At 39.4% G+C, this 25,971-nt stretch overlaps 1 protein-coding gene across 1 annotated transcript in view; it reads left to right on the plus strand.

Moving 5' to 3' along the window:
• Positions 1–8,211: 8,211 nt before the first annotated feature.
• The window catches only part of HERC2 (HECT and RLD domain containing E3 ubiquitin protein ligase 2), a 247,387-nt gene continuing 229,627 nt past the window's right edge, over positions 8,212–25,971 (plus strand). The window contains exons 1-3 of the mRNA XM_040642652.1: positions 8,212–8,573; positions 8,963–9,065; positions 20,788–20,902. Of these exons, the coding sequence (XP_040498586.1) occupies positions 8,994–9,065; positions 20,788–20,902 (187 nt within the window). The 5' untranslated portion in view covers positions 8,212–8,573; positions 8,963–8,993. The remainder of the gene's footprint in view (positions 8,574–8,962; positions 9,066–20,787; positions 20,903–25,971) is intronic.

A 25,971-nucleotide genomic window follows, 5' to 3' on the forward strand; every position in this document is an offset into this window, starting at 1 on the left:
CCCCCCCCCCCCCCCCGCTGCCGCCCAAGGAAACCATCTGGGTGGTATTGCTGTAGGAATGCCCAGTTCCTCATTAACCATTTACCTAATGGTTTAGCAGGAGTTGCCCAAATCAATGTTATTAGAATTTACCAAACAATGAATGATTCCTTAAGTATGTCATTATGTCTATATTTATTATCTGGCTTGTTCTGGAAAGCATAGCATCAGAATAGGTAGGAATATGCTACAGTAACAAACAACTCTTGAATTCTGATGACTAAAAATAAAGTTTAGTTCTTGGTCAAGCTTTATGTCAAATATGGTTTGGTGGTGAGACTTCTGCTCTCACAAACACTGAGGGACTCAGGATGATGGAGGCTCAAATTCAACACCTGCTCCCCTGATTGTCATGAAGAAGAGAATGCTAGAAGGTTTCACATTAGCAACTTACTGCTTCAGCCTGGAAATGACATGTATCTCTTCTAGCCACAACCACTGATACAACCTCACTTCAAGGGGAAACATAATCTTCCTGTGTGCCTGGAAAGGAAGGTGAACTATTGTTGGTGCTATTACTGGTTATTGAACAAATTACTTTTTGCCTGCCACCTACTGTACATTGTCTCCAACTGGCTGAATGTTCTGGGAGATAAGTAGTGATATCCCTACTCCATAGACAAAGAAAATGAGGTTAAAAGATTTTTACAAGGTCGCATAGGAAATATCAAACTCAGAATTCAAATCCAGGTCTTTGTGACTCTATAGCTGATGGAGAAATCTTTTGGTGGGATAGGAGGATGAAAATATCATCTTTTCTCTTATCTTTCCCTTAGGGTAAGTCTTGGAGTTTGGGGTTTCCTTAGGCTCTGGATAACCCAAGTATAATTGGAGTTAGGTTGAGGCCAAGGAGAATGATGATGATGGTGATGATAACATATATTAAGATGTTACTAGGCACTGTACTAAGTATATTGCATCAAATCCCTCAATCTTTGAGGTAGCTCTATGAGAGAAATACTTTTATTGTCCTCATTTTATCTATTTATTTTTTATCTAAAGAATTTTATTTTTTTATTTTTTATTTTTTTAATTTTTTTTATTATATTATGTTAGTCACCATACAGTACATCCCTGGTTTTTGATGTAAAGTTCGATGATTCATTAGTTGCGTATAACACCCAGTGCACCATGCAATACGTGCCCTCCTTACTACCCATCACCAGCCTATCCCATTCCCCCCCCCCTGAAGCCCTCTGTTTCTCAGAGTCCATAGTCTCTCATGCTTCATTCCCTATTGTCCTCATTTTAGACTGAGACTAAATAACTTGCCAAAACTCACATAGGTAGTAAGTGCAGAAAGAAGATTTGACATAGGCAGCCTGACTGCAAGGATTTTCCTCTTAATCATTGCAAAACCGAACAGTCAGTTCTGGCTTTGCCTTAGACTTTATTAAGGGAGATAAAGAAGTTTAAACAGATACGTTTTAAGCGCTTACTCAACTCATACATTTTATTTGAAAATGTATCAAACTTATAGTTTCTGCTGAAGGACTGGGTCCAAGTAGGTATTTTGTACCACGTGACTCTCTTCCTGGCTCTGGTGACTGACCCAGGCATGGACACTTTCCTCAAGAGAGAGGGAATAGCCCTGGGAATAGCCAAAGAGATTTCCTCTCTTGGGAATCAGGAGTTGGGGTATGGGGTCAGGCAGATAGTGGTGGGCCTTTGAGCCATGTACAAACAGATGACAGCCAGACAAATTTCTGAGGAAAGATCATTCCAAGTAGAGAGACTAGCAAGTGAAAAGGTCCTGAGACAGAAACATGTTTGGTATGTTGGAGAAGTAGGAAGAAGACCAATGTATTTGCACTGAATTGGGTGAAGAGGAATGCGGAAGTAAGTAAGAACAGAGAAGGAGCCAGGAGTAGGTCAGGCAGGGCCTCACCTTGGATATAATTTAAAATATGGTGAGAAGTCAGTGGAGGCCTTGGTCAGTAAGAGAGATACTCTGAAACATATTTGAAAAGTATCATATTGGTTGCTGGGTGGAGAATGGATGATAGAGCAGAGTTATGGAAGCAGGGGGTGCAGTTAGAAAGCTCTTGCATATGCCCAGTTGAGAGATGAAGGTGTTCTTGTTCACATTATTGTAGAGGTGATGGGAAGTGGTCTAATTCAAGATAGGGTTTATTCTTGGATTGGGTGTTGGATGTGAAAGAAATAAAGGAGTCAAGGGTGATTACAAAGTTTTTGCCCTGAGTAACTGGGTGAATGGTGGTCTATTTACTAAGAGGAATAGGGGATGGTGGAGGGGAGATTCTACATTCATCTTTGGACCTATTAAATTTGAGATACATATTATTCTTCCAAGTGGATCATTGGATGTAGGACTATGGAATTTAGAACTAGAGATCTATATATCTCAAGTCCTCAATTCTGAGATACACATTTTCTATATATTATTATCTCTGAAATCAGGATAATCCCATTATCATTGGCTGTCAGAGAAGTGGCAGTTGTGACTTAGTTATGACATTTTCTTTTAACACCTTTTAGTAAGATAAAGAAAATAATGTCACCAATGCATCTTGGATTTAATGAAAGATGTTGAACTTGGGAGTTACTAGCATATTGAAAGCCATGAGATTAGATGACATTACCTGGGGAGTGTTGATAAAGAAGAGAGCTGAGGAATAAGGTTGGGTCATTGCAATATAGCAAGGTCAGGAAAATAAGGAGCCTGATGAGGGATTTCTATCACATAGGAGGAAACTGGGAGAATGTAAAGAAAATTTTTCAATTATAAAGTTGTGAGCAACTGTAAACATACTACTGGGAGCGTACACATGGTGAAGACTGATGACTGACATGAAATTTGGCCAACTGATAGTCATTAGTAACCTCTGTAAGAGAATTCCAGTGAAGTGGTGGGAACAAAGCCTGACTGTTGTGCTTTAAGTAAGATTGAGGTGAAGTAGAGGTAGAAAGTGAAACCATTTGAAAAGGAATTTTGCTATTAAAAAAGTCAGAGAAGTGGGATGGCTTCTGGAGTTCAAAGGAACGTCTTTAAAACCAGGATCCTGGGCATATTTATAAGTTGATAGAAGAGATGCTGCAGAGAAGGAGACATTCATGGAAGGGTGGAGGGGAGGTGAGCGAGGGTGTAATATCTGAGTGGCATCATTGACAGGTGAGAGGGTGGACCCAGAACACTAGTAGGGATATGGGAAGATTTATCCACAGTAACAGAAGGGAAGGGGAAAACGGCAGATAGTTATGGTGGCAATTTTCATGGTGAGAACAGTTTCATCAGTTAGGGTGTTCCTGGATGTGATAATATCTGCTTGTTAATTACTTCTAACTTCAATAAGTCTGGGAGTGAGGGGCGCCTGGGTGGCACAGCGGTTAAGCGTCTGCCTTCAGCTCGGGGCGTGATCCCGGCGTTACGGGATCGAGCCCCACGTCAGGCTCCTCCACTATGAGCCTGCTTCTTCCTCTCCCACTCCCCCTGCTTGTGTTCCCTCTCTCGCTGGCTATCTCTATCTCTGTCAAATAAATAAATAAAATCTTAAAAAAAAAATAAGTCTGGGAGTGGATAGACACAAGATTGGGTCAATGGTGCCTGTATAATTTCCAGGGCCTCCTCCCATCCTTCCACTTTGTTTTCCCCCAGCTGGCTTTTCTTTCTTAGGCCTCTTATATCCTTGGTACCAGATGGCTGTGTGGCACCAGGGGAAGGGAAAGGTCTGTGTAGTAGATATGCAGTTGCATGTCTCAGGAGTTCAGCCACATAGTAAGTGAGTGGAGTGGATTTACCCAGCATTGAGGTTTGCCAGGCCAGTACAATGGAGAGAAAAAGGAATAAGTGATTAGAGATTATGGACAAGCCATTTGCCGGAGGGCAAAATTGAACTTGGCAAAAACGGAAAGTGAGGATGTGAGTCAAGACTTCTAGAGGGGTTGAAGTTTGTTTGCATAATTACTAGAGGAAGTGAACTAGGAAGATAAGATTGCAGTGATCAAAGAGTCAGAGGCTCACAGTTGTGATCTTCGAGGTGATTTCATGAATGGAACAGATCATGGTGGTCAGTGGTTCAGGTGGAGCAGGAAGCAGGATGATTAAAAGTAAGGCCATGAGGAACTGAGAAGTAGGGACACTGAGTGGGTGACTCCTGTGGTAGGAAAGGCCCTGAGAATGGGCCAGTGGTAGCAGTGGCTTTTTGAGTGGAGTGCTTAAATCTTCAGTGAACAGGAAAGTGATGGATAGTACCATGGATTATTGCAATCAGGATCAGAGAGTGGTATAATCTGATATCAAGTGTTTCAAAGAAGTTCAGTTTTAAGTGAAACAGGAGGAATAACGGTCTAAAAGTGGCAGCGATCCACTTCATGTCCTAAGACGTACGCATGTGGAAGAATAAAAAGCCACAGCTTTCCACAGGAGACTGCAGGTTTTTCATTAGAATAGTAACATGATAAGAATATGATGTAAACAGTCAACAAAACTAAAAGGCAACTTACCGAATGGGAGACGATATTTGCAAATGACATATCAGATAAAGGGCTAGTATCCAAGATCTATAAAGAACTTCTCAAACTCAAAACCCAAAAAACAAAGAATCCAGTCAAGAAATGGGCAGAAGACATGAACAGACATTTCTCCAAAGAAGACATACAAATGGCTAACAGACACATGAAAACATACTCCACATCCCTTAGCATCAGGGAAATACAAATCAAAACCATAACTAGATAATGCCTCACACCAGTGAGAATGGCTAAAATGAAGAAGTCAGGAAACAACAAATGTTGGTGAGGATGCGGAGAAAGGGGAAACCTCTTACACAGTCGGTGGGAATGCAAGCTGGTACAGCCACTTTGGAAAACAGTACGCGGTTCCTCAAAAAGTTAAAAACAGAGCCACCTTAGGCCCCAGCAATTGCACTACTACCCCAAAGATACAAATGTAGTGATCCGAAGGGGAAGCTGCACCCCAATGTTCGTAGCAGCAAAGTCCACAATAGCCAAACTATGGAAAAAGCCCAGATGTCCACCGACAATGAATGGATAAAGAAGAGGTGGTATATATATATATACAATGGAATATTACTCAGCCATCAGAAAGGATGAATACTTACCATTTACCTTGACATGGATAGAACTGGAGGGTATTATGCGCAGTAAAATAAATCAAACAGAGAAAGAAAATTATCATATGGTTTCACTCATGTGTATTATAGGAAACAGCACAGAGGATCATAGGGGAAGGGAAGGAAAACTAAATGGGAAGTCATCAGAGAGGGAGAAAAACTATGCGAGACTTTTAACTATAGGAAACAAACTGAAGGTTGCTGGAGGAGAGGTGGGTGGAGGGATGGGGTAATTGGGTGATAGGCATTAAGGAGGTCACATGATGTGATGATTATTGGGTGTTATACGCAACTGATAAATTATTGAACATGATGTACTGAAACTAATGATGTACTATATGTTGGCTAATTGAATTTAAATAAAAAATAAAAAAGAATATGCCTCTAAGTTCCACAGGGTTCAGGGGTGGGGGTTAAGGAATAGATGAGAAATAGGGACCTAAAGGTAAAGATAAGAGTAGGGATAAGAAATAAGTTTAGGAATATACAAAACTTTAAATTTACTCATCCTTTTTGGGTTGTTGTTGCCAGTATTTTTGGTGCCATATCTAAGAAATCATTGCTAAATCCAATGTCATAAAACTTGCCCTCCATGTATTCTTCTAAGAGTTTTATACTTGTAGATCTTAGATTTAAGTTTGATCCATTTTGAGTTAATTTTTATATACGGTGAAAGGTAAGCATCCAACTTCATTCTTTTGCATGTGGAAATCCAGCTTCCTGAGCACCATTTATTGAAAAGACCACCCTTTCACCATTGTATGGTCTTGGCACCCTTGTAAGAATCAATTGACGAGATATATGAGTGTTTATTTCTGGGTTCTGGGTTTTATTCCATTGATCTACATGTCTGTCCTTACGAAAGTACCACATGATTTTATTTACTATAGCTTTGTAGAAGTTTTATTATCAGAAAATGTGAGTCCTCTAACTTTGTTCTCTTTCAAGACTGTTTTGGCTTGTATGTAGGTTTTCATAGATGTTCATTAGCAGATTGAGGAGGTCCCGTCTCTTGCTAGTTTGTTCAGAGTTTTTATGAGATGTTGATTTTTGTCAAAAGCATTTTCTGCATCTATTGAAATGATCTCATGGTGAATTACATTTAGCTTTGCATGTTAAACCAATCTTGAATTCTTGGGATAAACCCCAGTTATGATATATTATCCTTTCTAATGTTGCTGGAATCCATTTCCAAAAACTTGGCTAAAAATTTTTATATGTAATGTTCATGAAAGATATTAGTCTTAAGTTTTCTTGCAATGTCTTTTTCTCGTTTTGTTATCAGGGTAATGCTGTGGTTATAGAATGAAAATTTTCACTCCTCTTCAATTTTCTGGGAGAGTTTATATAGAATTGGTACTCTTTCTTTATTAAATATCTGGTAGAACCTGAATCCACCATGATAACAATCTGGGCCAGGAGATTTCTTTTTTGGAAGATTTTAAATTGTGAATTCAAATTTTAAAGTAGGTATAGTCCTGTTCATATTATCTATTTTATTTTGGTAGTGTATGACTTTTGTGGAATTAGTCCATTTCATATAAATTGTCAAATTTGTGCAGAATATTTTTAGTATTCTCTTTACTCTCCTTTTGAAGAGTTTGTTTTTAAGTAATCCCTACACCCAGCATAGGGATTGAATTTACAACCTTGATATCAAGAGTTACATGCTCTACTGACCTAGCCAGACAGGTGCTCCTCTCTTATTCTCTTTTTGAAGTCTGTGGGGTCTTTAGTGGTATCTTCTCTGGTATTCCCGATATTGGTAACCTGTGTGTTCTCTCTCTCTCTCTTCTTGGCAGCCATATCAGATATCTGTCTTTTATCTTTTTTTAAAAAAAGGATTTATTTATTTTAGAGACAGTGCAAGAGAGAGCAGGGAGAGGCACAGAGGAAGAGGGAGAGAGAGAATATCAAGCTGACTGCCTGCTGAGCAGGGAGCCTGATACAGGGGTTCTATCTCTGAACCCTGAGATCTTGACCTGAGCCAAAATCAGTAGTGGGATGTTTAACCACTGAGCCACCCAGGCGCCCTCTACCTTTTATCTTTTCAAAGCATCAGCTTTTAGTTTCAATGATTTTCTCTGTTATTTTTCCATTTTCCTATATTTCTGTTCCTGTATTATTTCCTCCCTCTTCTTGCTTTGGATGTAGAATTGCTTTTCTTTTTCTAGTTTCTTGAAATGGAAGCTTAGATCCTTGATTTTAGACCGTTCTTTTCTAAGAAAAGCAGTTTATGTTATAAATTTCACATTCATCATTTTTATTTGCATCCCATAAGTCCTTATATTTTAATTTTTGTTCAGTTTAAATAGTTCTATTTCCCTTGAGATTTCTTCTTCGACTTGTGGATTACCTAGAAGCGTACTGCTTAATTTCCAAGTGTTTGGAGATAGTCCTGTTAATTTTTTATTTTTATTTTTGAGCGTGGAGCCCAAGGCGGGCTTGAACTCACCACCTTGAGTTCAAGACCTGAGCCAAGATCAAGAGTCGGAGGCTTAATCCACTGAGCCACCCAGGCGCCCCCTGTTATCTTTTACTGATTTGTATTTTAATTCCATTACGGCCAGAGAACATACTTTGTATGACTTCAATTGTTTAACATTTCTTAAAATTTGTTTTATGGCGGTACTAAAGTTCTGATTTCCTTCTCCAAGTCCCCTCTACCAGCCGCTCCATGAATTCGGCCTAGGATTTTAGCTGCTTTTGGTGGACAGGCAGGAGGAGGCTCTAATCAACTGGAGCCAGCCTCGAGTCTCTTCTCCCTTGTACGTGTGCCCATGACACACACCCCAAACACTCCGTGCTGAAGCAGCTCAAGTACCTCACGTTCTACCCCGCCCACAGGTTTTTCGAGAGCGCTGAGAGGAAGCCGGGACAGGAGTGTCTGCGTAAGGCGGAAATCCCGCCCCCCGGCGCCTGCGGTTGGCCCTGACCGCAAGGGGTGAACCCCAAGGAGGAAGATGAGCAGGATTGAAGGAAGCGGGGGAGTAGGGAGGAAGGGCGAGAGGGCTCCTCTTCTCCATTGGCTGGTCCGGCGGAGCAGCGTTGCTGTGATTGGCTGGCCAGCGGGGGCGGTAGTCCCGAGTCGGTCCGCCCCTCCGGTCGCGAGAGATACCGGGATCACCAGCGCCCGCGGAGTCAGCGGCGGCTTGGAGGCTGTGTCCGCACGCCGCCGAAGTGTGGCAGCGGGGCCTTTGCGCGTCAGGTCCTCGTCTCCGCGGGCGGCCAGGGCCGCCAGCCGCTAGGGCGGTGCGGGTCGGAACCCAGGGCACGGTCGAGCTGGGGCGCGGCGGGCGTTGGCGCCGCCGCCGGACCTGGGCCTGCGCGGACTGCCCGCGGCGCGCGTCTCGGACTGTCTTTCCATTTCAAAGTGATTATTGTTTTGGATATTTCCGCAGACGTGACTTTTGATTAATTTGTTTCACGCAACACTAACGGGTATGGGATAAAGCGGCAGGTGCATGCTACTGTCATTTGTCGTTGAAATGTGGGTTTCCTGTCGTCTGTGTGCTTACCTTTTGGATTAAGGGAAGGGGATGACATTGTGATTTGGTCTCCTGTGACCGTCCATTCTCAAGGTCTCGCCGACGTAGTACAGAAACCAGGCGAATCCTGTGTGGCTCTTACCTGTATTGGAAGTAGGCTTTTTCTTCCATCCTCCTCCCTGTCTCTCTCCATCTTTCTCTGCCTTTCTCCTCTCCCTCCCCTCCCCCACCTGTTCTCCTCTCCCATCTTTCTGTTCTTTTTGCCGCATTAAACCTCGAGGGAGGGTCTTTGTACAATTCTGAAAAGCTTTAGGTCTTCTAACATTTATGTTTTACTTGCAGGACTGACAACTGGGAGGAAACTGGAGGAAAGATGCCCTCTGATTCTTTCTGTTTGGCTGCCCAGACTCGACTTGACTCCAAATGGTTGAAAACAGATATACAGGTGGGGTTTTGACATGCTTTTTCTTGGTTTGTTCTGCCTCCATATTTAAATTTCTGGTGAAGGCTTTATATAGGATAAGTAAGAGGATGCAGATCGGATCTTGCATATTAGAGAAGCAGGTTTATTTCCTATAATTTAAAATGCACCTTTATTGCATCAGTTTTTATAGATCGTGTGTGGCTACATTTTAATTGCAGTTATGTGTAAGTGTAAGAAACTTGAGATCTGGTTATGCAAACATTTTTCCTATGATTATTTTTAAGAGGTTTGTATTATTCTTAACGATACCTTGTTGACCGTTTAGTGATAGTTTTGAGATGTTCAGTTAATGAGGGGAAGTGACAGGTAGTAATTTATTATGTCCTGCAGAAACTCACTCATTTTATGGGACCCTGTGTTTGTGTTTCTGGGGAGACAAGAGTTCAGTTGAGCTGTTTGTTTTTGTGACTGGTCTTATTAAGAGGAGTGCTCAGGTTTTCACATAAAGAATGTGTGGAAACAAAACGTTGGCCTTAGACTTTTTAATGTTTTAATAGTGTAATTGTAAGCTTGTCCAGAAATTATCAAATAAATATTAGCAGTAATGTTTCTATAGACTTTTTTTTTTTTAAATACTCCAAGTTAGTTTTCTTTGCAAATGGTTTGGAAAAACTACTTTTATAACTCCATATTAATAGCAAAAAGAAGTGTCTGAAATATTTTGTAGTATATGTGGCTTTTCTTTCTCTTTCCTGAGGTTAAACGTTTTATTTCTCAAGTAATCTACGTTTTTCAATACAATCTTACATAGTGCATCACAGTTTATCAAGTCATATATTCTATAAGCAGTTGATCATAGATACTTGTAGTGAAGTATTATTACCTCTCTTTGTTTGTTTATTTATTTATTTATTTAAGTGTTGCGTCCCAGTAATTATGACAGCCAAGTGCTTAGAACTATGTTGTGGATTTTGGGATAGTTACTTATGGGGTAATGTTAGATTAAAGCACAAAGCATTGGGCCAAGAATTGGCATAGTAGTGACTCTTTTGGTTTGTTTTTTGTTTAAACATTGCTTTTTATTTAGCAATTACTGTTTGTTTTCCTTTGCCATTTTTTTTTTAAAGCGTGGTGGGGGGAGGTGAGATGAGTAATTTTTTTTTTCTGAAATCTTGAGATTCAGGCAAACTGATTTTAAGACTTCATTTTTTTATTAGTGCTTGTGTATTTTGCAGAACTCGTTGAAGTAAAGAAGTTTATCTCATGAAGTTTTTCTTTTTAATCATAGTTGAATAACTGCTTAATATGAGTTTTAGCATCTTGATCTAAAACCAATTTAATGCTGAGTTGAGTGCCTATGATGAGTCAGGCAGATATACAAAATCAGAAACACCACTTATGCCTTAGAGTGCTTACTATTTTACTTTTGATTTATTTAGTGTAATATACAGTGGTTAGCCCTTCTTAGACATTTCAAATATTAGTCAGAAGTCATCCAAACTCATCCTAGGAATACATGAAGAGACCTAGGTTTTGGAGAGTTCCCCAAAGGGAAATTGTATTGTGAGTATTGAAGCTGCTTAATACCATGAAAAAAATGATCGCTGATCTTGGTTTTGTGTATTTTCTCCAGCATTGCTTATTAAATCTGAGGAACAAATGTCATTTTACCCTAACAAATGACTTAGACTTAGTTTCACTCTTTGGAATCCTTCTTGGAGACACAGATTGCAGATGCAAGCCTTATACTGACAACTTTTACCCTTACCCCATTGGGGATGTCTCTCCCAACTGGAGTGGGAAGTGTCCCATTCCTTAGGTAGGGCTTTTGTATTGGGAACAGAATTGACACCTGGTTAGTTAATATTATATGAGGTAGAAACATGTTTCTTAGCCATCGGATTTAGCAAAGCTGTTTTCTGTGGCTATTTTTGTTTGAAATGCCCATGAAGGTTTTCGTGACTTTAGAAAGGAAATATTTTTGGAGGCTGTGAAAACTTTTAATATATGTGTATTATAAAGAACACAGACACTGATGCTAGACTTTCTTGTTCGTAGATGTTTAGGCCTATGATATGTCAGGCCTACAGTGTTGCAACAAGCTGCCTTTAATGGAGTGCCAATTATATGGCAGGCATATACCTGGTTTTTACGTATATAATGCTTTTTACTTTTTCAACACTCTTTTCTGATTGTTGTGTGGAGTACTTTGAATTGCCATATCCTTTGCAACTCTCTTGAAGAGGCAATAAAATACAGAGCTAAGAGCTGTTAGCTACATAATCGCCACCATTACTATTCTTAATATTTAAAGTAAAAGTCCAGTCTGATGTGATTGGTTGTTTCTCAATGAACCAAAAAGTCATTAAGCAAAGGACCGATAAAAAATGGTATATGATACCTTAAAAGCTTTTTATTCTTAAATTATATATGCACATTTATTTGCTACTCTTGTTGTAGGGCTAAGGGTGTGTCTTTGAGCATGGATCCAAGAATGGTGTTATCTTTTTCTTGCATAATCCGTACTCAGATGAATGTCCTACAGTTTCTATTTTTGGATTCTTTGAAGTGGAGCATGAAATTAGATATGTATGGTGCAATTTTTTTAAAACTTTTTATTTTGAAATAATTTATAGGCTCACAGGAAGTTGCAAAGAAAGTAGAGAGGTCATTGTATACTCTTCACCCAGATTCCCTCAGTGGTTACATCTTACGTAACTATAGTACCATGTCAAAACCAGGAAATTGACATTGGAACAATGTATGCATAGTTCTTTGTCAATCCTGTAATCACACCACAAAGATCTCCTTCCTCTTGCCCCCCTATAGGTCACACCATCCTTCCCCCACCATCTCTGACCCCTGGCAATCACTAATCTGTTTTCCATCTCTTCAATTTTGTCATTTTGAGAATGTCATATGGTATGTGACCTTTTAAGACTGATTTTGTTCACAGTGTAATGCCTTTGAGGTCCATCAAAGTTGTTGAGTATATTAAAAATTAAATTTGAATCATTTATTTGTCTCTTCTTCTAATCAATTTAGAATGTGTAAAGATAAAAGTTAAATTTTAAAATTAAACTTAAAATTATTAAATGTATATATTTTTACTTTATGCTTAGAATATCAGTAGATTAAAGAACATAAACGTGATCACCTTGGTAAATTCTACTCTGAGGTTTTCCAGTTGACAGATAAGATGTAGAAATAAAAGAATTTTGTAAATACAGGTAACTTAATATTCATAATGACATCTTCTGATTACTTTCTTGTCTGTAGGATAGGTAGCATAGCTCACTTTTTTATTCATGATTTTGGTTATTTGTATTTTCTCTATATTTTGGATTAATCTTATCAGGGCTTTATATATTTTGTTAGTCTTTTTTAAAAAGCTAACTTTTGTTTCTTAGAAAAGACTAATAAGATTTATAAGGGAAAGATAATGAGGTTACCATCAGATTTGATCAGAAGACTCTTTTGCAGAGGAAGATTTGGTAACATATTTATGGCTCCCAAGAAAAGAAGACGTGAGGCAAGGATGTTATGTTCTAGCAAAATTAACTTTTCAGGTAAAAAGGACACAACTTTATTAATGAATAAGTACTGTTCCCATGAGCTCTTCCTGAGGAAGTGAGTAGAGAAGGATCTTTAGATGACCGAGTGACTGTAGATTGATACGAAGACTAATAGTGGTCATTTGTGGAACCTAGAGTAAATGAGTTTTAAAAGGGAGAGAACAAACTAGGGATGTACTGTATAATGACTAACATAATATAATTAAAAAAATGTTACTATTAAAAAAAATAAAAGGGAGAGAACATATTATATTAGTTATCTGCTTAGACATGGTACATTATAGTGTAACTGTTCTGCAGTGTCTAATCTATTAATCCTATGCATTGAAGTTTTCACTTTAGATGATGTATTTTTCATCTCTAGGTGTTCCATATGGATCCTTTTCATATCTTCCATTTTACTTGTCATCAGGTTCATATTTTCCTATTTGTGAGCATCTGGACATATCTATAATAGAGCTATTAACGTTCTTGTCTGCTAATTCTATCATCTCTGTCACATCTGGATTTATTTTTATTGATTGCTTCTGTCATTTCCATTGATTGATTGCTCTGGTCATGGGGTGTGTTTGCATGCCAGGTAATTTTTTATTGAATGCTGGACATTGTAAATATGTTGTTCTGTGCTGGATTTTTTATTTCTTTAAAGAGCATTAGTTTTGTCTGGCAGTCATGTAAGTTAGTTGGGATCAATTTAACTTTTTCAAACCTTGATCCTCAGGTTTGTTCAGGCTGATCTAGCACAACCTCTAGTCATGTACTAATTTATCTGCCTTACTAAGGCATTATCCTTCTTAGAACTCTTCCAAGCATTTGGTGTGATAGGAGATCTTTTTCATTCTGGTTGGTGGAAACACAAGCTTTTCTCAGACTGGGACTCATGGGAATTCTGCCTTCTCCTTTCTAGTGCTTCTTTCCCCAGCCTTGGCAGTTTTCTCAACCCATGCCTAAATCAGTATTCAGCCCTAGACTCAAGGGGTCCCCTCTCCCCATCTCTAGTGTTCACTCTTTCTCTGCAGATCCCCCTTCACCTGTATTATTGTCCTTTTACTCTACTTATAGCTGATCTGTCTCCTCAACTCAGCAAGATATCTGGGCTCTATTTGGGTTCCCCTTTCCCTTGCTGCATCCTGGAAGCTGCTTCTAGGCCGTAAGCTTGGGCAGTTGTAGGGCTTCATTTGTTGCCCTTCTTAGGGATCATAGCTCTGGGCCGTTTGATATATTTTGTCTGATTGTCTAGTTGATTATAGAGGAGAGGTAGTTCCTAAAGAAGTTAATCCTTCATAGACAGAAGCAGCACAGGCCTTCCTAATCTGCTTTTAATCTTATTCAGAGTTCTTAATTATAGATAATGCGTTTTTTGGTTCTAGAATTTCCATGGTTTTGTTTATTTATTTTTAAAGATTTTATTTATTTATTTGACAGAGAGACAGCCAGCGAGAGAGGGAACACAAGCAGGGGGAGTGGGAGAGGAAGAAGCAGGCTCCCAGTTGAACAGGGAGCCCGATGCAGGGCTTGAGCCCAGGACCCTGGGGGTCACTCCCTGAGCCAAAGGTAGACACTTAACGACTGAGCCACCCAGGTGCCCCTCCATTGTTTTGTTTAAGTGAATTTTATTGAAGTGTATTTAGTAAGATGCATCTATTTTAAATGTTTAGTTTCAAGTGTTTTGGTGTTTTGTTTACCTACCATGTTCTAGTTTCTTTGACTGTCTCCCCTTCCCTCTGAGTTGACACCCAGCATGCCCATGGGTGACCCTTCCACTTCGATCTTGGGTGTAATGTCACACAATGGTGTGGGTTATGGCTTCCCAGTTGCCTACTATGGAACCAGTGACATAGCCTACAAGGTGCTGGGAGAGGAAGAGTTAGCTCCCCAAGGACTGAACATTCATCTCTTGGCAAGGACAGATAAGGGCACCCCCTGAAGTAGTCATTTTAGTAGATACTTTAAGGGTTGGCTTGCCTAATCCTGTTCAGTGTTCAAGTGTCAGTAGTACCAATGTGGGGGATTCAGTGGCTCTCCCAGGCCTCTTCCCTGCATGTGTGAGTGCATGTTGTGGTGTTGGTGAGAGGAGAACAAGCTTGGGAGTTAGGCCTTTTCTTTTTGGGAGTTAACTCTTTTCTTTTTCTTCCCTCCTTGGACTGTTCCATGATCTCTTCTTAACAAAACTTGTAGAAGAGTCCCACATGCCTGGTGAATGTGCCTAGTGGACAACTTGCTGTATCTCCTGTTCATTGTGGAGTAGGGGCCAGTGCAGTAACATAGGAGTCAGCAAACTTTTTCTGTAAAGAGCTAGATAGTAACTATTTCTGTGAGCCATATGTTCTTTGTAACAACTACTGTCATGCCACAGACAATACATAAACAGCTGTGTCTGGGTTCCAATACAGCTTTATAGATACTGAAATTTGAATGTCATCATTTTCATATGTCACAAAATGTTTTCCTTGCTTATTTTTCAACCATTGAAAAATGCAACAACCACTCTTAACTCAGGGGCCATATGAAATCGGGTGGTGGGCCAGTTTTGGCCTGTGGGCCAGGCCTTAGTTTGCTTACCCATGTGGTGACATGTTGTGTCTTGTGCTTCGTGTGTTCCCTTGTCCCCCTTCCCCTGCCTCCCACTTCTCTGAACTGGCATCTGCCAAGTAAATCCATTGCTTAGGCTCTCCTTTTTGGGACAGCATCTATGTCTATATTTCTGTTTTCTGCATCCACTCTTGATCTGTTTCTGTTGTCTTCTATATTTAAAAAAATTTTTTCTGTCACATTATCTTGCTGTATCCATTATTATTTTTGTTTGAGTTTCACATACTATGTATGAAAAATTATTTTGATCATTTGAGGCTCTGGGTGACAATTTCCTCCTCTAAAGGGGATCTACCAGTCAAACAGCACTAGCAGTCCCAGGTCACTGCAGCGCAGTTGTGGGCTGAGATGATTCAAAACTGGGCTCCTTCCCTAGGAAGGCCATTTACTTCCACCTCACCCCTACCTACTTCTGGTGTGTGTGTCTCTTCGAAGTTTCATTCAAAGCATGGTGTGTTTAACAGGCCTTTCCCCCATGAGGACCCTGGCTCAAGCCTGTCTCTCAGCAGCTCTGCTCAGTTCTTGGTCTTAGCCCTGCTCACAGAATTGGCAGGTGCGTCTCAGGAAAGCAGCCTTAGGTTCTTTGGGCTGTACTCCTCTCTTGGGACTTAAGCTTGCTATTCTTAAAACAGAGGTACTTTTTGTTTCTGTCTGACCTCCCCAATTGCTTAAGAAACCTGTTCTTAAAGTTTTTTTGGAATTGATATGTTGTCCTCTGTTTAATAGGTGCTTAGTAAGTATTTTTCTGCAAGGCTAGGAAAAAAAGCCAGATACCTTTACTTTAGTATCTGCAGGTATTTGAACAGATTACATATCAGATGTGTTTTAAAGATAAGTAAAATAAACATTTTCTAACCAATAAGTTAATCAAAATGTCATTTAACCATTTGGTATATTCTGTTTTGGATTCTATTACATAATCATACAGTTCTGAAGTAGTCATTTATTTATTTATTAGAAGATTTTATTTATTTATTTGAGAGAGAGAGAGACAGTGAGAGAGGGAACACAAGCAGGGGGAGTGGGAGTGGGAGAAGCAGGCTTCCTGCTGAGCAGGGAGCCCAATATGGGGCTTGATCCCAGGACTCCGGGATCATGATCTGAGCCGAAGGCAGACGCTTAACGAGTGAGCCACCCAGGTGCCCCATGAAGTAGTCATTTTATTTATTTTTTTAAAGATTTTATTTTTAAGTGATTTCTACACCCAACATGGGGCTTGAACTTAAAACCCTGGATCAAGAGTTGCACACACTACTGACTCAGCCAGCCAGGCACCCCCTGAAGTAGTCATTTTAGTAGATACTTTAAGGGTTGGCTTGCCCAATCCTGTTTAGCGTTCAAGTGTCAGTAGCACCAATGTGGGGGGTTCAGTGGCTCTCCCAGGCCTCTTCCCTGCATGTGTGAGTGCATGTTGTGGTGTTGGTGAGAGGAAAACAAGCTTGGGAGTTAGGCCTTTTCCCAAATTCTACTTCTCATAGCCTCAGGGTTGTGTGATCCTGGTCAAATAATTGAGCCTCTGAGTTTCAGTTTACTGTCCCTTAGAACTGGGCCTGTTAATATCCCTCTTACTGTCTGCTTTTCAGGGTGAAAATGACTTACCTGCTTATGTCATTTTAGAGGTGTAAAGTAAGAATGTGAGAACAAATTGGAAAAGGAACCTAAGACCAAGTAAACTAATTAGAAGCATCTGGATTCTGTCCAAAAACAGTTAAAATTTAAAACCTGTATCATCGCCCATTGGGTACTTTTTTATGTAAGTTAGCGATTAATGAAGACAAGCTAATAATAGACAGTCTACAGATACTCTTAAATTGACAGATCAGTAATTTTTATTTCCTCTACAGGCTGTTCTTACAATGCTGTGATTATTTTTGATTTCCTGGCTTTCTCTTTGGGATCCTGTGCTTTCCTTCCAGTGCCCTGGAAAGATTTCCCCTAGGCTTCATTTTTGCCTTCCACAGCCTAGCTCTTTCATGCCCTCCTCCAGGGAAGCTTGCTTTGTTGCCTTAGTAATGTTTCTCTTTCCTCAAATCCTTTAAGATGTCCAGACCATTGTGCTTTAAATGATGGTTACTCAGGTCCGTGGCTCATTTACATCTTTGTGTCCTCAGTTCCTAGGAGGCTTCTACAGTACGTGTCCCTCCAGATACCCAGTTTCCACCTTCCACACAGCTTTTCTTTTCTTCCTCTTGATATGGTAGTAACAATTCCTGTTTCTACATAAACTGGGCTTCTTCCTTTGCTTATTCTTTAATTCATGTTTGTTTATCTTTTTTATAACTCTAAACACCAATGTTATTCAACCGGGACTGCATCCAAAAATACTGATGCACCTTGTGGGTAATCCCAATGTGCAGTCAGGGTTGAGGATGTTGGTTACTCTCTCTCTTTGGGCGTTGGCATTTCCTCCAGGTTGTGGTCTATATCCCATTTGCTGATGACTCCCAGATTTAAATCTCTAGTCCTGACACTTTGTTAAGTTCTGTATTTGTATTTGCAGTGTGTGTGTGTGTGTGTACGTATGTATGTACATGTGGCTGTGCATTATGAGTGTACGCATGTGTGCGTGGGGAGATCTCCATGCTCTTGTTCATACTTAGTGCAAATCTCAGTGGTTAACACTGAGCTAGTTCTCTTTCATCTGATTCTGTTCCCTACCTCCTTTTCACTTTTCACATCTCATCTGTCTCATTTAATCTGAAATGTCTTAAGTACTTTCTCATCTTGGCTTAGGCTGTCATCCTTTTTTGGGGAGACTCTTGGCAGAGGCCTCCTAAGTTATTTTCTGTTGCTAGTTTCTTCCTCTGTCTCCAGCCATTGCACTGATACTGAGTTATGCCTTAAGTTATGATCATTTATTCCCTGGACGACCTAAATAAAGATGGCGTGTAACTGCCAGAGGACAGCACACATGGGACTGTTTAGTCTGCCTCCTGTTTGCCTCCCATCTTTATGTAGTTGTGGGGAGCTGGACAGAACCCCAGCAGTATTAGTCTTCCTCTTACCTTGGCAAATGAGCCAAGCTTTTCCATTCCCTCATTAAAACATAAGGGGTGCTGAATGTTTGTGGCTCACTCTTTTTATTTTTCCCCCTGCCAGTTGATATGTTTATCAAGAGTCATATGTTTTAGTTCTAAGTATGTTTATGGCAGTTATCTTGTTAGTGAGGTGAACAAATAAAATATGAGTGCTGAAAGATAGTTGTTGCTTCTGTGAAAACTAAGTTGGATGCTGAATTGGTTTTCTGTTGCTGTGTTACAAGTACTGGCCATAAATTTAGCAGCTTAAAACAACTTATGTTTATTCTCTTTCCCAGTTTCTGTGGGTCAGGAGTCTGGCCAAGGCTTAGCTGGTTGCTCTGCTTTGGGTCTAAAAGGCTGCATGCAGTCAGGGTGTTGGCCATGCTGTGCTCTCATCTGCGGTCTCATTGAGGTGCTCTTTGTCAGAATTTAGTTCGTTGCAGTTGGGGAACTGAGTCATGGGCTTCTAGATGCTGCCCCTCTGCATAGGTAGCTCATGGCAGCTTGCCTCTTCGTGACCGTAGAGAATGTCTGTTCTAGATGGCCCCGTACTCTTCAGGGCTTTCACCTGATTAAGTAGGGCCCCCAGGATAATCTTCCTTTTGATAACTAGAAATCAACAGATGTGGGATTTTAATTATATATGAGAAGTTCCTTCACCTTTGCCATAGATGGAAACAAAACCTGGTCACAGGTGTGATGTCCCGTCTTATTCACGGGTCCTACCCACACTCAGAGGGCATTACACAGGATATGTGTGTACCAGGGGATGAGGATGTTGAGGACTGTCTTAGAATTTTGCTTACTACACATGCTTTGGATAAAAGTGAGATGCTAAAAAAATTACTTGGAACAGGTTAGGTAAAAGAGAACTATAAAGGATTAGGGAAAATGTCTTGATAGTCTAGAAGAATTCTATACTGAGATTGCTCACAGACTGCTCCTTAATTCTTGTTACATTTAAAGAAATGGAGGGGCTCCACTTAAAGAAACGGGTGGCTCAGTAGGTTAAGTGTCTGCCTTTGGCTCAGGTCATGATTCTGGGGTCCTGGGATTGAGTGCAGTGTTGGGCTACCTACTCAACAGGGAGTCTGCTTCTCCTTGCCCACCGCCCCCCCCCCCCCCCCCCCCCCGGCTTGTGCTCGCATGCTCTTTCTCAAATGAATAAATTAAATCTTTAAAAAAAAAAAGTAAAGAAATGGAGACTGGAAATAGTGGATGCTTCATAAGGGTGGTGCATGCTGGAATGATGACAAGGAACGAGTTAGTGGACTTGTAAATAAAGAAAAGATACTGGCCTTTCGTTAAAAGATGGCCAAACAGATGTGCCTATTTTAGTGTAAAGTGCTTTGTGTTTCTGATAAGAGGGCTTCTGTTATACCTGCAGTTTTCAGAATGGATGCCGTCTCTGGGTGTCTACTGTGCCCCTGCCCTTGTTGGCTGCTTGCTCTGGGAAGCTTTTTCTGACTCCTAAGTACTGACAAGTGAGAGCATTTTTGTCTTTTGTTTTTCTTCTATAAATATCACTGTGGACTCATGTTTTTATTTACTTTTGCAGTCCACTGCAGTTATGTATTTTGATGCTCAAAATTGTCCCCATAAGGCCTTATACAGTTTTTTTGAGGTGCAAACACAAAATATTTCAGGCTCATCTTCTTTGCCCTGACCCTGGAATCAGCCTTTTTTCTCCAAGAGCCCAAGTTTTGTTTACTGGGAAGTGAGACTTAAAAACTGATGTCTGGGTGCTAGGGGTACTCATTGCTCTCGGAGTGTCTGTCATTTTTCTAGCTCCTTCCCAAGCAGTTATATTCAAATATAAATTTGTATTGAGATTTCCAATTCAATTTTTTCTTAAAAATGTCCTTGATTTTTATCTCTTTTACACTTAAAACCTTGTTTCTAGTAGCACTAACGTAAATGTTGTAAACATGTTTTATTTTATTAACATTGCTGTATCATACAATATATATGAGATAGTTTTAAGATTTTAATGTCAATACTATGATTATCAATAAGACCAATGAGTAAAGCTTAAGGTATTTTTCCCTTAGAGTATATTTGACTAAAGATGTATAATTGAAAAGTCCCCTGAAATACTTTTCTTTATGATAAACATAGGTTAATTTGCTTGTTACCAGTTGTAGATTTTTCTTTTTTATGATTTAATTTTAATTTTCGAAGATGAGAATCATTTATATGTTTTAGAAGTAAAAATGTATGAAGTTTACTCAAAATCTTGCTTTTATTCATCTCTGCTGCCCATGTTCCCTTGTCACAGGTGTCTTTCCATAGGTAATCATTATTACTTGTTTCTGGTTTATCTTTCCAGAGCACATGTGTGTGTCTTTTTTCTTGTATCTTATGCAGAAGTTAGCATTGTTTATATACTATTATGCACTGTGCCTTTTTTCCTTTAACTGTATTTTTTGGGATGATTTTTATTAAATGTTGATGGTTGAATAAAATGAGAGGAAATGAGATTTTTTAAATCATATCATTCTTTAAGAATTGCCTTGTATGATCATTCTGTAAGTTTATGTTATTTATTATTACCAGCTTGCATTCACAAGAGATGGGCTCTGTGGCTTGTGGAATGAAATGGTTAAAGATGGAGAAATTGTATATACAGGGACAGAATTAAACCAGAATGGAGAGCTTCCTCCTAGAAAAGGTAAGGACCTTTTACTAATAGTTTTCATTTTGTAAAGACCTTTATAAATTGTATTTTATAGAAATTTTGGAATATGCAATAGGAATAGAAATAGGAGTGTCTAAGCCTAACTCTTTGAAATTTTGTTTTCACTTTGGAGATGTTGTCTACATTGTAGTTAACATTATGAGCTACTTGGATTTCATTGCTCTTTGTGAATGAAGGTCTTTTCATTGCAAAGCTACCTTACTGTGGTGTCCTTCCCAGTTAATATTTCTTCTTCTAAGTTTTGTAATATATCTTGTCTTGGCTAACTATAAATAGTGATTATTTTAAGATTGAGTGGAAACAATTATTCCTGAATTTTTTCCTATGTCACTCTCCTGTGGCAACATATAAAACACTTTTTGGAAGCCTTTGGCCTGTGAACTTGACTTGGCGCCTTATTTTATTTATTTAATCTTGTATTTTTCACAGGGAAATACCAGTAAATACTCTTGTTTAGGCCTGTTGTTATGAAAAGTCAAAAAGACTTTCAGTGACAGTTCATTTGCTCTTGATTTTGGCCATGAGTGAGAAACTGTTGAGCCTTTAAAAAGAAATGGATGCCTGTACCCACCCCAGACCTTTAGAATCTGAAAAGCCCCTCCTGAGATTTGTCAAAGTTTGTTGGTCCCACTATTTGAAAGTCATGAAGGTGGGTAAAAATATTACTTTAGAAAGTAGTTCTTTTTCTCTTTGTAGAATGGATATAGTATCCATTTGAAAATCCACTGGAAAACATTAGTGTATTTTTTTGGTTATAGCATCTAGTAGATTTTTCTCTTTTCTTCCTGATATTTCATTGGTAAAGTTTCCATACACCCAGAACACCTGAAGTATCTACATAGTGAACAGTTGCAAACTCACCCCCCAGATCCAACCACAGGTTTCTTTTCACTTATCTCAGGGCTTCCTGGATCTCCATTCTTCTTCTTGGTGCATTTTACCCAGCTCCCTTAGACACTTCATGCATGTCATTTACTCGATTGACTTGAGTTTAGTTTTTTTGTCTTTAAGTAAAATGTATGTGTAATGAAATGCATATATTTTAAATTTACTGTTCCACAAGTTTTGACAAATGTAACCTGTGTAACCTAAACCTCTTTCAACATTACATCTCACTCAGAAAGTTCCCTTGGGCCCCTTCCTGGCTCATCCCTGACCCCACTTTCCAGAGGCAACCACTGGTCTGATCTTTCTTTACTGTTGATTAGTTTTGCCTGTTCTAGAACTTCATGTAAATGGAATCGTGTAGTAGTGTCCTCTTTTGTGTCTGGCCTTTTCCACTTGGTAATGTTTTACTAGTTTCATTGGTTCATTATGTATGTTTTAAAAAGTTTTCCATCACTTCTTCCTAGCCCTCCAGTAATTGTTAATGAATTAAACGATGTGTCCCAAAATGTTTTTCATGAAACAATAGTTCCGAAAGATGCTCTGAGAAAAACTGTTTATGTGGAAAAATTCAAAGTATATTTCTTACTATATTTGATGCGTCTTTTTTCTTTCTTCTTTTGAAAATCATGTGGTTAGAAAGCAAAGCGTAATTTCTTTATGTAAGTTCCAACTGAATAGTTTTTTGGGGTCATTTTTTGGGTGTTCAGTAAGTTTCTATTTTTGGTGTGGCATCATGTGTGCTTTTTATTGTTAGAAAATACTTTTTTCATAGGTAGGTTTATATATACCAAATTCCATTTAGAAGACTATGTACATTATATGTTGGTGGTATTGTAGTTAATTGTGAGGAAAGTACAGATTAGAGTAAAAGTTCCTTAGATACACAGTTTTCTTTGCTGTATTTTCAGAGATTACTTTCTTTGGGAAAGGATCGGTTTCTTTCTTCTACAAACAACCATCCTACGATGGGTTTTTATTGTTGTCGAGCTCAATCCTTTAATAGTTTATTTCTGGGAAATAGTGGCTTCTGATAATTTCTGCTTCGCCTGAGATAAGCTTTCTTACTGTCTTTTGTAATCATATGTAGAATTTACTGGCCCTACTGATGAGGAAAGAAAGCTGCCTCCCAGGTAGTACGGTTTTGTTTATTTTTTGGGGCCTGCCCCACAAGAAACAGACTGGATTATAGTCTTATACTTTTTCAAGTGAATGTTTCTTATTAACACCCCATTTAGGGTTGTTTGTATTTATTATTTTGAGGGAAGATATAGGAGGGAATATAGTATATAAAAAAAGGAAAACTAAAGAGGCTACTAAAAGATATGCTAAGCTTATTTTTTGTTTTTGTCTAGGGTTGGCCTTGTGTGAAGAATTTAAGCATGAGGTGTTTCATTTATTACAAACCTATTCAGTCTATGCAGATAGTAGAAGTAATATTACCCAGTACTTTGCTTAGCTGTTATATCTTTTCTTGAAAGTATTTTCTCATTATTTCCTTTAATCCTTAACTCTACCAAGAAACAGAAGCCACAGTTTGCACAAATAACAGGGGCAGAGCTGGAAATTGAAGCCAGGCCTCTTGAGAAAGTTTCACTGCTATTTCTGTTATACTATAAATGCAGTTTATTGACATCAGGATCAATGTTTTATAGTTCCATGGAGCTTATGACTTCATATTGTATATAAGTGTGGTAATTGTTTTGAGGTTTTTGAATGTGTGTGGTGTCTAGTTGGTACTCTTTATGTGTTTTAATTTTAAGAGCTCAGAGATAAGTTTTTGATTTTTTTTCTTTTTGGAACATGAATGTTTTCATTATATTCTGTGCTGATTGGCAGCTTTCCTGCTGGTGTTATAAGCTTTTCTTTGGAGGTTGTAAAAAAGCATTAGATGTGGGCTTTCTCCCACAATAAGTCATGATTATTTGGGCAAAAAAAGGCATCCATATACCAACGTGTGTAACAGAGGACAAAGACCCCATGATGTCACCTACAGGCAGGGTGGGAGCATTTTAGGCGTGGAGCGTTGATTGAAGTTTGAGCAACAGTTACAGAGACCTGGTCTGGGCTCCAGGGACAGTAGTGTTTGGGGTCCTACAGGAGAAGTGGACACTGGCCTCCAAGTGGAGGACTGTGGAAAGCAGAACTGGCAGTGGGTGTGCAGGGGTGACAGGGAGCAGTGAGCAGGGAGCAGGAAGCAGCAGAAGTGGGTTATGCCAGACTGGAGTGAAATGTACTCTGTCAAGTGCCCTGTTGCATCTAAATCCTGGGAAGTGTGTCTGTTCATGCAGTGGACACATTCCCCACGTGACATGTTTATACCCTGAAGTTTGAAAGCCACTGCATGGAAGGCCACGAATATTAGGAAAGTTAATCAAGACTCTCTTCTGCAGTGGGAACTCAAAGAATTAAATCTTGAATTCCTAACCCGAGGGTTCTCAACCTTTGTTGTTCATTAGAATCACCTGGAGGGCTTAGTTAGACAACCATGGCTGGCACCACCTCCAGAGTCTCTAATTCGTTAGAGTTGTGATGCGGCCTGGGAATTTGCATTTCTAACACATTTCCAAGTTCCGCTCATGAAGCTTGCTTTTCAAAGACTGTGTCATGTTGTTTGTACAGGCAGTCTATTGCATTGGGAGTTAGAGACATAGAGGAAAGGAAAAAAGCCTCCTCATGAGCGGCTTAGGAAATAACACTATTAAGAAAACCCAACCATATTCCAAAGCAAATTAGATTTCCGTCATAATTTTATTCTGTTCTCCATGATTAATTCTTGTTGCTTTGGATCTTGAGTGCTTGATGGAAGGCCTAACCCACCTCTGGGAGTCTGCGTCGTGTCTGCTGGAAGGGGTGATGTCAGCTTCTGCTGGAGTCTGTTCCCTGTAGGATTGGTAGTTCCACTGAGGCTTTGTGTTTGTTCTTGTTTGTTGAAGACCCATTTTGGCCTTCAATTTTGGAGGGAGCAGATAAGACATAAAGCTCTGGTTAATTAATTATATTTAGCAACAGTATCAGAATGGACAGGACTTAAATTCTTGGCAGGGTGGGCTTCATGGCTGTGTGTGAAGATTTGGTTCTTGACCACCCTGGGGGTTAGAACATAGCAAGGGCATTGGGAGGCATGGTTGCATCTCTAGGGCCTCTTACCGTCCTGGGATCTGTAGAGTGTTTGTTTATATAACATTGTGCTTGTATGAAATTAATCTAGGCACCTTAATTTTCTCTTTTTGATTTGGTAGCTCTTTGCCTGGAGCATAGGGAAACTTTAATGATAGTGGTGAGCTAATAAAGAAATAAGGAACATCCCAACTCTGCCTGATTTTATGTTCAGCCTTCCTCCTGTTTGTGAGCATTTCATCATGATTTCTGTGATGTGGGAGCCCATGTTTGTTATTCTGGTGATCTGGAAAGTGCCAAAGACCATTTGGATGTAAAAACACCTTGATGATTTTTTAGTTCAGAATTTAGAGTCTGAAACAGCTTCTGGGGAGGCTGCCCTGGGCTTGAGAGAGAGTGGCTGGACTGTGACTTTTCCAGGCTGGCATGGAAAAGTGGTTACAGAGAGGAAGCCCAGTCTAGTAGTAAAGGGCTCATAATTTTGTTTATTGATCAACTTTGTGAATTCTGACACATTTTTGCAGGTTTTGTAAACCAAGGCAGATAAAGTTCACTTTCCCTGGAATCTTGTACATTTTAGTGTATCTGCTTGCTTGGCCCTTACCAGCTTCTTTCATGTTCTGGTTTGACTAGACATTTTTCTTTAAGACAAAAATGTTATCTTTTTTCCTTGATAGAAACATTCATCATCTTGGATATATACTTATATTTCTCTGCCACATTTTTCCAGTTTAATCTCAATCATCCGTATTACTTACAACTTTTATCCAAATTAAGTAACTTCTAATTCAGATAGTGTTTTTTTTTCTGACATAAATACATGTTTTTCCATACCAGTTCTGTAATTCTCCTACACCAATTGGGTGTCTAGCAATTCAGTTCAGTTCTGACACTAAATTATTAGAGTTAGCGCAGGCCCTATGAATTAAGGTCTCAGTCCTACAAGACTGCCTTCACTTTAGATACCAGCTACAGACTTCTCACACTTTTGCCTGGCTGACTACAAATTCAGGGGTTCCATGACTCCCCTCAGATTC

Source organism: Ursus maritimus, unplaced genomic scaffold (assembly GCF_017311325.1).
Source record: "Ursus maritimus isolate PB19 unplaced genomic scaffold, ASM1731132v1 scaffold_27, whole genome shotgun sequence".
Classification (NCBI taxonomy): Eukaryota; Metazoa; Chordata; class Mammalia; order Carnivora; family Ursidae; genus Ursus; species Ursus maritimus.